Here is a 14,693-nt window from a genome sequence, read left to right on the forward strand (position 1 = left end):
GGGGGGGGGGGGGGGGGGGGTGGTGTTGGCAAAGCTGCCCGAGCAGGCGCAGTGCGGCTGCAGACGTGCTCGATCCGTCTCGTTCCGAAACAGCACGCGCCGGAGAGACGGGGGTCCCCGGGGAAGGGACGAGCTCCGGCCAGTTGCCCTGACGACCTTTGTCACAGCGAGGAGGCGGGAGGCGGGTGACGGGTAAACAATGAGGAAGGGGCGGGGCCCCAGTGTGTCTGTGACCGGCAGCCTGGATCCCGGTTATTTCCGCCCCACCCCCCTCATAAACTCCGAGCACGGCACCTCCTATTGGCTGCTTGGGGAGGGCCACGCCCCCTCGCGGCCGACGTCACAATGCGGAAGTTGCCCCGTGAGTTTCAGAGCGATGCTTGCTTCTCGGTGCGACATCTGCAAACAAAGTAATATAGTCTACCCCTTCCCATCTCTTTCCTCGTCCTGGCAGGGTGGCAGGAAACTGTTTACTTACAGTACACGAAGGCGCAGGAAGTGATTCCAGGGAAGGACCGTACCCTGGAAAGGTTGGTTCAGGTATGCCTATCTCTCTTCAAGGTATTAGCATTCTTTCCTCCCAGCTTGATATTTCTCTGGCCAGAATGGTGACGCCTTTCCAAATGTTCACAATTATAAGATTTCTGTCAGGATTTAGGGGACAGTGAATGGGAGCATCCAGTTAGTTCTATCCTCCCTCCGTCTCCCCGTAATCTTGTCAGTTGATTTCCTTCAAATGCCATCCAATTTCATTTTGAAATGATTTTGATTCACCTTCACTTCGAGCACTGATTTTTGTCAATTTGTTTAGTAGAATACTTGAAAAGGAGGATTTGCAGACACAGATCTCAAGTCACTGGACCTATTTGATCAAACAGTCGAGTGTGGATCTGTCAATCAGCATGAATCAGCACCTTTATGAGAACGAGGACAGTGTAGATTAGGTACAGCAGAGTGAGAATGGAGGGAGTGTGTGTGGGATAGAAATTTACATATTTTGGGGAAATGAGAGAGGAAAAATATTGTTCAGTAGAAACTAAAATAGTCTGTTCTGAATTTCTACCTGAACTGGTAGTGACACTTTTGTGATCTTTTACAGGATATTAGAAAGGGAAGATTTAAAGTCAGAGAGCTCAAACCACACATCACGCAAATGTGTGACACTTTGACTCAGTTATCCAGGACCTGCATATAGTTGGCCTTAAAATCTTAAAGAAGAAATGTTTCTTCTTTCTGCTTCAAAAAAATTTAAACATCAGTGGGACAGCAAGAGTGCTCCAGTGAAATGACTGTGGAAGGAGCTTTAACTAGTTATGCAGTTACGCCAACTGAAAGAAACATTGCATTCAACAAGATGTTCTGTGCAAGGATGAGGCTTTAGCTCATTGTTGACCCTGGACATACACAAGGACATCTTGCACGATGGAGAAACCATGGAAATGTGAAGACTGTGGAATAGGCTTCAAAGTTCCATCTGAACTGGAGATTCATCGACGTAGTCACACTGGGGAAAGGCCGTTCACCTGCTGCCAGTGTGAGAAGAAATTTGTTAATTCATCCACCCTACTGAGACACCAGCGTGTTCACACAGGGGAGAGGCCATTCACCTGCTCTGTGTGTGAGAAAAGTTTTAGTCAGTTTTCCAGTCTTTTGAAACACCAGCGAGTTCACTCTGGGGAGTGGCCTTTCACCTGTTCTGAGTGTGGAAGAGGATTCAGTGCTTCATCCAGCCTGTTGACACACCAACGGGTTCACACTGGGGAAAGGCCCTTCAACTGCTCTGAATGTGGGAAGGACTTCAGTGACTCGTACAGCCTGCGGAGACACCAGCGAATTCACACCGGGGAGAGGCCGTTCACCTGCTCTGTGTGTGGGAAGGGATTTGTTCAGTCATCTGAGCTGCAGAGACACCATGTCTCTCACACCAGTGAAAGACCTTTTCAGTGCTCAGACTGTGGTCGTAGCTACAAAACCTCTCGGAACCTGATGCTCCACCAGCGAATTCACACCGAGGAGAGACCGTTCAGCTGCTCTCATTGTGCAAAGAGATTTATAACATCATCCAATCTCCGGAGACACCAGCGTGTTCACACAGGGGAGAGGCCATTCACCTGCTCTGTGTGTGGGAAGGGATTTAGTCAGTCATCTGGGCTGCGCAAGCACCAGCGAGTTCACAAATGATGACATTGCTTGGCTTTTGCTATTGTTATTGTGTCTGTTGATCACAACCAGGACTTAACCATGCTCATTCCCACGGCGGTCAGCACTCATCTCAGAGTCAGGAGATGGTGACTGTGAGACCCACTCCAGAGACTACATCTTCGATGATCCAGGGTTCAACGTTCCTGCCTTTGGAGACAGCATGTTCACGTGAGACTTTGCTCAATCGATGTTGGGATGGGGACAGGGTTTATTTTATAAGGAGAGGTTGGATACAGGTTAGGCCTGTATCCATTGGAGCTTAGCAGAATGAGAGATGACCTTTTGAAACATATGAGATCCTGACAAGGTTGATGCTGAAAGAGTATTTCTGACTGTGTGAGAGGCTTGATCTGGGGACACAGTTTAAAAATCCAGGCTCGCCCATTTCAGATGGAGAAGAGATTTTTCTTCTCTCAAAGGGCCATGACTCTTTGGAACTCTCTTACCCACACAGCAAGGAAGGCAGGGTCAGGGAATGTTTTTAAAGCTCAGGTAGATAGATCTTTGACTAATAAGTCAATCAAGGATTGTCAGGAGGGAGGGGTGAATGTGGAGTTGAGGCCACATGATCAGATTCAGTAAAAAGTGTTGTTTTGTGTGCTATACAGGCAGATCATTCCATACAAATGCATCAGGGTAGTCGAACAGAGTGCAGAATATTGTGTTATAGCTGCTGAGAAGGTCCAGAGAGAGAGAGATCAGAACTAACATTTGAGAGGTCCATTTAAAAGTCTGATGACGGCGGGAAGAAGCTTTTCCTGAATCTATTTGTACGTGTATTCAAACTTTTATATGTACTGCCTGACAGAAGAGCGTGGAAGAAATATAACTTTGTGAGAGGGGTTTTTGATGATGTTGGTTGCTTTCCCAAGGCAGCGGGAAGTATAGATGGAGTCAGTGGATGGAAGGCTGGTTTGGGTGATGGACTGGGCGGTGTTCACAACTCTCTAGTTTCTTGCAGCCTTGAGAAGAACAGTTGCCAAACCATGCTGTGACACAGCCAGATAGAATACTCTTTATGGTGCATCTGTAAAAATTGGTAAGAGTCCTTGTGGACATACCAAATTTCCTCAGGCTGCTGAGGAAGTAAAGATGTTGTTATGCTTCCTTGACCGTCGCGTTGACATGGGTGAAGCAGGACAATTTGTTGGTGATTATCACTCTCGACCATCTCCACCTCCGCACCATTGATCCAGATAGGGTCCTGCCCTCCACTCCGCTTCCTGAAGTCAATAATCAGCTCCTTCATTTTGCTGACATTGATGGAGAGATTGTTGCCTTTACATCATGCCACTAAACATTCAATCTCTTTCCTGTATTCTACCTCATCGTTTGAGATCTAACCAACAACAGTGCCGCCCCTAATTCCAATTGTAAGTTTTAAGAAGGAGTAGAGGCAGTTTAGATTAGTTCAATGTGGTTCAGCCCACCAGTTGAAAATTTCAAATTCATCCCTTGACATGACACTATTTAAATGTTCCAGGTTGGACAGACAAGTCCCCCAGGTCACACATAAGATCAGATTTTATTTGGTATAATTTAGTAAGGTACTTATTCCCCCTTTCTCGATTCATCCATTACTGAGATCAAGCTTGGGTGGCTCAGTTTTCATAACTTGAAGTGAATGAGCTGAAAGAGTCCTTTACTTAAAGATTCAATATAAGAAATTAATTGGAGTGAAAATGTCATGGAATATAAACAGACAAATTGAAATTGGGAGACTTTATTTCAAACAAAGTATTTCATTTAGTTTTCATTATTTGAGAATAAAGGTGTGAGTATAGGATAAAAACTGAGAATTGAAATAAAAGGGAATTGGGTGTACTGAAGGGAAAGCACCTTTTCTAGTTTTAACGGCATCAAACAACTCAATAATATCACCAACATTAACAACTTTTGCCAATTCAGTCTCAACGCTACAAATTGTTAAAACAGCTGATCAACTGCCAGCAAGCCAAACAACATCTGTACAAAAATCTGTCAATCTTTTTGTGTTGACCCTTCCTCAGAATAGGGAAAGTCTGAGGAAAAACTTTTGTGTCCTCCACAATCTTTCCTGCATTGTTTGTTTCTGTATCAAGGTTTGTTTGTGTTGGAGTTAACAAAAGTAGCAAAGGAGTTAGAAGTGATTCTAGTAAATATCAAATTAGTTTAAATGACTACTAATAGGACAGTGCTGTGGAGAAGATCAGAGGTTACACGCTGACTATATGGAGGACGTTGTGGTGCAGTAGTAATGACAGTCTAGAACCCCAGATCAAAGTTCTGAGGGTTGAATCCTACCGCAGAGATGGTAAAATGTCATTTTAATAAAATCTGGCATTTGAATTCAATAAAATCAATACTGTCAATTGTCATTAAAAAAAAGTCTGGTGCATCTGACTTCAGTGCTGAGCACTAGCATGCTGAATATCAAGAACTGGGAGAGTATGAATAGTGCAAGTTGCTACTTTTAAATGCTGAATAATTCAAAATATGGAACAATTCAAATATGATTGTCAAAACCCATTTTTGAGACTGCATTTCTACTGTCAGAAAATATCTCGTTCTCACTTCCTGTTGAATTCTCTCAATGATAGTAAACAGTTGATTGTCACTGGATCAGTTTGTCTCCATCATTATTTCTCAATGCACTAATCTCAATTTTGACATAAAACCAAAAGTTATGAGGATGCTGGAAATCTGAAACAAAAACAGAAATTCCTTTAAAATATCAGCAGGTCTGGCAGTATCTGTGGAGAGAAATCAGAGTTAACATTTGTTCAGTGACCTTTCTTCAGAACAGTTCTACTGATTTTCCAGTAATTTCTGCTTTTAATCTCAATTTTGAGTTTGTTTGTAAACTGCTTTTACTTGACACGGAGTTTTTCACACCATCTACACCTTATCCTCAATCTATTCTGATACTTACTTTCCCATACCTGTCTTCATGAACACTTTTGTCCTTTATCAGAGTGAATTCTCCCCCATTAAGAAATTGCTTACATTTTCAATGCTCCCTCTTTCTGTTGATAAGAGTTTCGCTGCTTACGGGAATAACTTTGACTTTTTCTTTCGACAACTTCCATCAAGTGCCTTTGCGATGCATCATTCAGCCCATCAAGTCTGTATTGTCAGTCCTGACACCACCCCTCTCTGTTAATTGTGTGAAAACAATTTTTGAGAAGGCCAGTTTGATACAGACTGTGGTGAGCATCTAGCCCAGTTTCTGGAATGTGAACTGTACATTTTTCACATAACATACAGGGATAGCAGTGAACACAAAGAATGGAATTAGCCTACCAGCTCCATGACTCAAGCCCTTAACACGAGGATAGAGAGTGACCCGACTTTAAAATAATTAGAAGGGTTGAAATAAGCTCTGGCACAAGGACAGTCAGAAATAAGGACAGATATTAAGCATTCAAGGTATCATTGGCAGTGTTACCATCACTCTTGTGGTGACAACTCTCCTGAGACACATCAAATCAGGATAAGGACAGAGACTTTCCCTGTGCTGTCAGCAATTGAGAGACTGCGGACTCTTGGTGGGGGATAAGAATATCCTCACTATCTTCACTGCCTTTTGTTCAGTATATTTACCAATTTTGCTTCAGAAATTCCACCATAATAATTTAACCTTTTATCACTTAGTTGAAACGCATTGTCAGTTCAGCAATATCCAGGGAAATTACGGCTGTGGAATACTAAATTAAGCTGAATAGATACACCACCAGCCTGAAATTTAATCAGCGTACAATTCGTACATTGGTCACTTGTCTGATTGTTGTTTGTGGAAGTTTACTTTGCACAAACCGGTAGTGATGAGAAATTAACAACTCATAATTGTAGAGACAACACAGTGTGGAGCTTGAGGAACACAGCAGGCCAGGCAGCATCAGAGGAGCAGAAAAGTTAACATTTCAGGTCGGGACCCTTCTTCAGAAATAGTCATCTCGTAATTGTAGAACACATCCAGCATCATAAACCATTCCAAGGTGCTTCACAGAAGGCTTGGTGGTAAAACAGTGTTTAGTAGATGGCCAAAATGTTGATTGGAGAGGGAGATTTTACAAGCAGCTTTAATTCAAGGAGTGACAGACAGGTTTCAGGGAGAATTTTGGAGTTTGACACTGAGGCATGGACACCAGTGGTGAGGTAATTAAAATCAGATACAAACGAGAGGGGTTCAGGTACCTCAGAGTGTTAGGAGAGTTGGGGCCATAGAGAGATCTGAAAAACCAAGATGCAAATTTTAAAATCAAGGCATTGCATGATCACGAGCCATTCTAGGTCAACGAGCACAGGGTGTGATGATGAACAAGACTTGGGTGAGAAAGCACATGGGCAGCAGTTTTGGATGGAGATAACACAGTGTGGAGCTGGAGGAACACAGCAGGCCAGGCAGCATCGGAGAAGCAGGAAAGCTGACTTTTCAGGTCGGGACCCTTTTCCTTCCTGCTCCTCTGATGCTGCCTGGTCTGCTGTGTTCCTGCAGCTCCACACTGTGTTATCTCAGACTCCACATCGGCAGTTCTTACTATCCCTCAGTTTTGGATGGACTGGTGTTTTTGTCTAAGGTAAGTGTGAGGGTCCGTTCAGGAATGAATGATCAAGTCTAAAAGTAAGATGGGCAAAGGTGAGGGTTTCAGCAGCAGATGAGCTGGAGTGAGGCAGAGATGGAAGACATTATGGAGTGGAAATACCTAGTAATGGTGATGGTGTATGACACTGAAGTGGTGAACAGTTTGGTTCAGCATCAGACAGTACCCAAGGAGAAGGGCAGGCTGGGTAGTTTTGGAATGGAACTTATAGTACTGACTGAAGACAATGGCTTTGATCTTCCCAGCTCTTACTGGGAAGAAATTTCTGATTCAACTCCTACTGGACGTGGCAAAGGCAGTCTGATAATTTAGTAATAGTGGAGGAATGGAGAGGGATGATGGTAAGGTGTAGCCAATTTTTATCAGCATACATGAAAATTAATACAGGGCTTTTGGATGCTGTCACTTGAAAGCTGTGTGTAGATGAGAAGTAGGAGATCCTTGGGAAAGGTAGGTTAGTGAGGGGGTGGTATTTTGCAAAGATGATGGGGTGAAGGGTTTTTAGTTTAAGATGGGTGATGGTAGTGGATTTAAAAGTGAGAGGATGCAATACTAGAAGAAAGGAGGACGTGAAAATATCAGATAACATGGGGAAGTTAGATGGTCAACTGTTTAGTGAGAATAGAGTCATGGAAGCAAGAGATTGGAATGCTGGACTAGGCTCTGAATGATATGTGATAGAGAAACTGGAGGAGGTTGGAGAGTCAGAACTCAGTCAACAAAGAATTTCAGAGGCAGACTGCGTCAGTGAGCTAGTGGGAGGGAAGCAGCGGAGGCAGCTAATTAAATTGTCTCAATCTCAGTGACAAAGAAGCTCTACGAGCTTCTCATATTTGTTGTTGGAGGTGAGGATCGAGGAGACGGGAGAATCATAGAATCCCTACAGTGTTGGTACAGCCCATTTGGCCCATCGAGTCTACACCAATGCTCCAAAGAACGCCAACCTCCCCCTTCCCCGCTACAATATCCCCCATAACCCCGCACTTACCATAGCTAACCCATCTAGCACAATACAGAGCAATTTAGCATGGCCAATGCACCAAACATGCACATTTTTGGACTGTGGGAGGAAACCAGAGCACCCTGAGGAAACCCATGGGGAAAATGTGCAAAATCCACACACACAAAGTCACCAAAGGCTAGAATCGAACCTGGGCCCCTAGCACTGTGAGGCGACAGTGCTAACTACTGAGCCACTCTTTTAAAAGGAATCAACTTGTACATTACAAGTATTACAAAAATCTGACAGATTAGTTAACACAAAGCTGATTTATTTGACTTTTACCGAGGATGTCAACATTTATAACTGGGCTCGAGTTTGTTAAACTTAATAACAAACAATCCCAACATACACGGATATGTACTGGATCTGATTCACAGCAAAACCCAACTCCTGCCATCACTTATGAACTTGCTGGTGTCTCAGCAGGTGAGATGCCCGATTGAATTTCTTCCCGCACTCTGAGCAGGTGAATGGTTTCTCCCCAGTGTGAGCTTGCAGGTGTCTCAGCAGGGTGGATGACTGAGTGAATCTCCTCCCGCACACCGTACACAGAAATGGCTTTTCCCCAGTGTGTACTCGCTGGTGTTCATTAAGTTGAGATGTTCGCCTGAACCCAGTCCCACAGTGAGAGCACCTGAACGGCTTCTCCTCTGTGTGAACGCGTTGGTGGGTCACCAGTGCCCCAGAACTTTTGAAGCACTTCTCGCAGTTTGGGCACTTAAATGGTCTCTCCTCTGTGTGGACACGTTGGTGGTGCGTCAGCTCCCCGGAACTTTTAAAGCACTTCCCACAGTCTGGACACTTAAAAGGTCTCTCCTCGGTGTGAACACGTTGATGGGACATCAGATCACTGGAACTTCGGCAGCACTTCCCGCAGTCTGCGCATTTAAAAGGTCTCTCCTCAGTGTGAACTCGCTGGTGATTCAGCAGGCTGGATGACTGAGTAAACCCCTTCCCACACTCGCAGCAGGTGAACGGCCTCTCTCCAGTGTGATTACGTCGATGAGATTCCAGTTCAGATGGGTAACTGAATCCCTTCCCACAGTCCCCACATTTCCATTGTTTCTCCCCAGTGTGACTACACTCGTGTCTCGACAGGCCAGGTAAACGGCTGAAGCCTCGTCCACACACACAACACGTGTATGGCTTCTCTGCACCGTGAACAGTGCTCTTTCCTTTCATATTCAAAATCCAGTGGTAGGTTATAATAAATCGTGTTTCTCAAATACAGTTTTGATGTTTGGTTTCAGATTTCCAACTACAAATCCTCCCTTTCTCACATCCTGTGAAAAATTGATTTAAAACAGAAAAGGCAATGAGAGAGAGAAAACAACAAAAATAGGTCTCACGAATGTACTTCAGGGAAGGGCACCAATCACAAGACAAGAGTCTGGCTACTAGGAGGAAAGAGAGAGGGGGAGAGAGAGGGGTAAAGGACAGGGATTTTATATACAACTCAACGAGAACTTGAACAAAACATCCTAAACGCTGAACTTCCCCCACACAGATGGAGCAGGATAGCAGGTGTTTGTGAACACCATCACATCCAAGTTACCTCCAAAGCACAGTCCAGATTTGTTTGACATCCCATCCTGGATTAAGCAGAAATTTCCTATTGAAATATAATATATTGATATCCTCTTCATCACCAAGCCCATATTTTCCCACCTCAGTAAGGTTGTCTAACTCCGCCCTAGTCTCCACTCATCTGCCTTTGAAGCTTCCAACCGTTCCTTTGTTAGCTGCAAACCACCTCCCACATTCAACCTTCAGGTCACCCAAACTCTGCTGCATAGATCCTCACTCATACCAACTGTTGTTTACCCATTGCTCTGTGCTCACTGCACACAAAAACCCCAGTTTAGGAAGCACCAAAACATGACAATTCTTATTCCTGGTTTTCAAATCCTTCCATGGCTGCCATCATCATTATCTCTGCAATCACCTCCGTACATACAGCACTCTGAGATAGACTGGTGGAAGGGAGGGAAGCTGATTAGGTGATCTCAAACTTAGTGACAGAGAAGCTCCAAGAGCTCCTCACACTTACCGTTGAAGGTGAAGTTGGAGAAACAGGGAAGAGGGACAGCATTTCAAAAGAAAGTATGTACTCAAATGAAAGCAAAGTACTGCAGATCAAATAAAAACTGAGTAGCCAGAGAAACACAAGAGGTCTGGCAGCATCCGTGGAGAGAGGAACACAACTTTTTGAGTCCAATAAGACTCTCTTTCAGAACAGAATAGTTCCAGCTTTTTTTTATTTCAAAAGGAACTAACTTGAGTTTGATATAATAAAACAGTTGAACACACTGCATTTAAAATAAACTTAATATATGTGACTTTTATCCACAATATTAACCACTATAAGTAGACTGGAGTTTATTAATGTCAGCATAATCAGACCCTAGAGAACATGGTTCTGTTCTAGATGCGATTAACAGCAGAATCCCATGAGAGCAGTGAGTTGTGAATTTGCTGGTGTCTCAGCAGAGTGCATATCTGTGTGAATGCCTTCTCACACACAAAACATTGTACAGCCTCTGCCCCGAACGGACTCTCTGATGTGTCAGCAGATCGGACAAAACAGTAAATCCTTTCCCATGCTCAGAGCAGGTGAATGACTTCTCCCCGGTGTGAATTTGCTGCTGGTTAGTGAGGTGAGATGGCTCCCTGAACCCAGCCCCATAGTGAACGGTCTCACTACACGGTGAACACATTGATGGGACATCTTCATGAGAACCGTTAAAGCATTTCCCACAGTTTGTGCATTTAAAAGGTCTGTCCTCTTAGTCAACCTGCAGGTGTCTCAGCAATGTGGATGACTGAGTGAATACCTTCCCACACTCGGGACAGGGGAATGGTCTCTCTGCACTGCCAATTTGCTGATGTTATAGGAGACCTGATGATCAAGTGAATTCCTTCTTGCACTTGGGCAGGTGACTGGTTTCTCTCCTGTATGAATCTACTAGTGTCTCAGCAGGTGAGGTGAATGAATGAACCTCATCCCAGTCTTGGGGCAGGAGAATAGTCTCTCCCGGTGTGAACTCACTGGTCTTTGAGAAGTTTGAATAATCAAGTGAATCCTTTCCCACAATCAAGCAGGTGAATAGCCTCTCCCACCCTGTGTCCTACACCAATGAGTTTCCAGCTCATACAAGGCTCTGAATCCCTCCTTACTGTTCCCACACTTCCACAGGTTTCTGCCAGTGTGAACTGTGCCGTTTCCTGACATGTTCAAAATCTGATGACATTTGGGATGCAAATTGGGCAACTCCATGAGCAACTAATGTGATGTTTGGTTTGAGCTTCCTGAGTGCAAATCCTTCCCATCTAAGTCTGTGAAATTAATCTTGAAACGGAAAACAGGGAGTGAAAGGAGGACCCACAAAAACACAAAGGCAGGCTGTGAAAGCAAGCTGAATGGATTTGCTAGACTGGTGGGTTTGGCAAAAGGAACAGTGACTGTGAGAGCTGTCAGATTGTTAGAAGGATGAGGGGGGAATCTAATTGAGACTTTCAGAATGCTGAATGGCCTAGGCAGAGTGAATGTTGGGAAGATGTTTCCATTGGTAGGAGAGACTAGGACCCCAGGGCGCAGCCTTAGAGTGAAGGGGAAGCATTTTAGAACGGAGACAAGGAGTAACGTCTCCAGCAAGAGAGCGGTGAATCCATGGAACTCACTGCCACAGAAGGCCGTGGAGGCCGGGTCATTGAGTGTCATTTAAGTTAGATAGGTTCTTGATTGTCAAGGGGATCAAGGGAGAATGGGGGTTGAGAAACTTATCGGCCATGACTGAATGGCCTAATCCTGTGTCTAATGGTCATAAAACCCCACTGGTTTCCTCCCACCTGACCTGGGCTCAGGAGACAGGGAGAGGCAGTGGCTGAGAGAATGTCTGGGACACATGTTCACAACATTCTCTCCCCTGGCCCAGGATGACCGCGCCTGCGCCCTGCTGCCCATTGGCCCCCCTGCAAAGATGGCGGCGGCGGGTCCCGGGGAGCCCGGCCGGAGACACCCCCGCGGCTGCTGTACCCTTCAGCCGCAAACCGCCCCCCTCCACGGGGCCTCCAGCTTCTTATTCGGGGTATGAGCGTTGCACTGCACGCTCACGAAGCCGCCCGGCCTTTCCCTTCTCCCCCCACCCGCTGCCCCTAAAAGTCGCTGTCCCGCTCCATCCCGCCCTCGTCGTCCGAAGAGACAGAGAAAAACAACAGACCTCGCCGCGGCTTCACCCGCGCTGCGCATGCTCCTGGTCACCGTGGGAACCCAGCTGATTGACGGCGGCTCTGGACCAATAGGAAGAGGGGGCGTGTCCGGAGGACCGAGCTGCGGCGGCTGGTCTTCCAACCAATTGGAGTGAACGGAGGGCGTGGAGGGGAGGGGAGGGGAGGGGAGGGGCGGGACTGGAAAACCTGGACCTTTTTGTTTGGCTTTAAGCATTTGGAAGTCTTTAGGAGTATGGGGCAAGATCTCTCATTGCAGTGTGAGAACCTCCCCCAAACCATTCAAGGGCTGATTAAGAAGGGTCTAGGCCCGAAACGTCAGCTTTCCTGCTCCTCTGATGCTGCTTGGCCTGCTGTGTTCATCCAGCTCTACACCTTGTTATCTCAGATTCTCCAGCATCTGCAGTTCCTACTATCTCTGATTAAAAAGAATAATGGGGAGACAGGGGAGTCTCACCATCAGATCAAGAACAAAGAGCACAGCACAGGGACAGGCCCTTTGGCCCTCCAAGCCTCATTTCGCCCTTCCATACTAAAACTGTGTTCACCTTCAATACCTTCAACACTGTTATCCCCTCCAGACCGCATGACCTTGGTCTCTGCAATTGGATCCTCAGTCTTCTGACCCATGGGCCGCCATCAGTGAGGATAGGTAAATTTGGCATGTCCATAAGATCCCTCACCGACTTCTACAATGCACCATTGAAAGTATACTGCTGGGTGCATAACGGCCTGGTATGGCAACTGCTCTGCCCAGGACCGTAAGAAACTACAGAAGGTGGTGTGCACAGCCAGACTATCATGGAAGCCAACCTTCCATCCATGGTCTCCGTTTACATGGCTTGCTGCTGTGGAAAGGCTGCCAACATCATCAATGACCCATTTCACCCTGGTAATGACCTCTATGACCTCTTCCGTCAGGCAGAAGATACAACAGCCTGAACACACACACAAGCAGCTTCTTTCTGGCTGTTATCAGACTGTTGAATAGACTCTAGCCTCAAATAATGTAACCTGCAATAAACTTGTATGTTTGTAAGTCTTTTTGATCTGTACATCCTTTGCTTGCTGTGATCTACCTGTACCGCTCGTGAACAAAGCTTTTCACTGTATTTCAGTACATGTGACAATAAAATCAATCAAATCAAATCACTTACAAGATCTGTAACCCTGTATTCCCTTCCTATTCATGTATTCGTCCAAGTTATGAGGTGATGCATTTTGGAAGTTCAAGTAAAGGTGGAAATTATACAGTGAATGGCTGAACCCTTAGGAGTATTGACATGCAGAGGGATCTGGGTGTGCAGGTCCACAGATCACTGACGTTGACAGTGCATAAATGAGGTAATAAAAAAAAATTATGACATATTTGCCTTCATTGAAAGGAGCATAGAGTATAAGGATAGACAAGTTAAGCTACGGCGTTATAGAACTTCAGTTAGGCCACACTCAGAATATTCTGTACAGTTCTGGTCACCACACTACCAGAAGGATATGGATGCTTTGGAGAGGGTACAGAAAAGGTTTGTCAGGATGTTGCCTAGTATGGGGGATTTTAGCTATGAAGAAAGATTGGATAGACTGGGTTTGTTTTCACTGGAACGCAGGAGGTTGAAGAGCAACCTAATGGAAGTTTGTAAGGTTGTGAATGGCATGGATAGAGTGGAAAGTATGAAGCTTTTTCCCAGAGTGGAGAGGTCAATTACGAGGGGAGACAGGTTCAAGGTGCGAGGGGGGATGTTTAAAAGAAATATGCAAGGCAAGTTTTTCACACAAAGGCTGGTGAGTCCTAGAAAGTGCTGTCAGAGGAGGTGATGGAAGCAGACTCAATAGCAGCATTCCATATCCTTCTGGTAGTGTGGTGACCAGAAGTGTACACAATATTCCAAGTGTGGCCGAACTGAAGTTCTATAAAGCTGCAGCTTAACTTTTTATGCTCCTTTCAATGAAGGTAAATATGTCATAAACCTTTTTTTTAATTACCTTATTTACTTGCACTGACAATTTCAGTGATCTGTGGACCTGCACACCCAGATCCCTCTGCATATCAATACTCCTAAGGGTTCAGCCATTCACTGTATAATTTCCACCTGTACTTGTCCTTCCAAAATGCATCACCTCACATTTGTCCGGATTAAACTCCATTGCCATTTTTCTGCCCGTGCCTCCAACTGATCTACATCCTGCTGTATCCTCTGACAAACCTCATTATCCGAAACTCCATCAATCTTTATATCATCCACAAATGTCCTAATTAGACCAGCTAATTTTTCCTCCAAATCATTTATGTAGATCACAAACAGCAGAGGTCCCTGATGGAACACCACTAGTCACAGCCCTCCATTACTAAAAGCATTCTTCCACCACTACCCTCTTAGTCTGCTATGACTAAGTCAGTTTTGTATCCATCTTGCCAGCTCACTCCTGATACCATGTAACTTCACCTTTTGTACCAGTCTACCATGAGGGACATTGTCAAAGCCTTTACTGTAGTCCATGTAGATAACATCAACCGCTTTTCCTCATCAATGATCTTTGTCACCTCCTCAAAAAACCCGATCAAGTTAGTGAGGCATGACCTCCCCCACACAAAACCATGCTGTCTATTGCTAATAAGTCCATTTCCTTCTAAATGCGTATAGATCGTCTCCCTGGCAATCTTTTCCAATAATTTTCCT

The 14,693-nt window shown here is 45.1% G+C and overlaps 2 protein-coding genes across 3 annotated transcripts in view; one reads left to right on the plus strand and one right to left on the minus strand.

The window, feature by feature from the left end:
- LOC109924780 (zinc finger protein 271-like) overlaps positions 1-6,591 on the plus strand; it is a 29,973-nt gene extending 23,382 nt beyond the window's left edge. Inside the window, exon 3 of the mRNA XM_020524769.2 lies at positions 1,500-6,591. Coding sequence (XP_020380358.1) covers positions 1,500-2,181 — 682 coding nt within the window. The 3' untranslated portion in view covers positions 2,182-6,591. The remainder of the gene's footprint in view (positions 1-1,499) is intronic.
- A 439-nt stretch (positions 6,592-7,030) lies between these two features.
- On the minus strand, positions 7,031-12,072 carry LOC109926548 (gastrula zinc finger protein XlCGF71.1-like). 2 transcript variants are annotated; one of them, XM_048619343.1, is made up of 2 exons: positions 12,009-12,072; positions 7,031-9,071 (listed from the first exon to the last, which is right to left on the minus strand). In XM_048619343.1, the coding sequence occupies exon 2, from the start codon at positions 8,968-8,970 to the stop codon at positions 8,185-8,187; it is 786 nt and encodes a 261-aa protein (XP_048475300.1). In that variant the 5' UTR covers positions 8,971-9,071; positions 12,009-12,072; the 3' UTR covers positions 7,031-8,184. The 2 variants fall into 2 exon arrangements, with proteins under 2 accessions (XP_048475300.1, XP_048475301.1); XM_048619344.1 differs by lacking the exon at positions 12,009-12,072 and adding an exon at positions 9,839-10,007.
- Positions 12,073-14,693: the final 2,621 nt, after the last annotated feature.

Source organism: Rhincodon typus, chromosome 42 (genome assembly GCF_021869965.1).
Source record: "Rhincodon typus isolate 14 chromosome 42, sRhiTyp1.1, whole genome shotgun sequence".
Taxonomy (NCBI): domain Eukaryota; kingdom Metazoa; phylum Chordata; class Chondrichthyes; order Orectolobiformes; family Rhincodontidae; genus Rhincodon; species Rhincodon typus.

Bases quoted from the DNA above. Each gene is read 5' to 3' on its own strand.
- LOC109926548 (XM_048619343.1), bottom strand. From the start codon at position 8,970: ATGAAAGGAAAGAGCACTGTTCACGGTGCAGAGAAGCCATACACGTGT.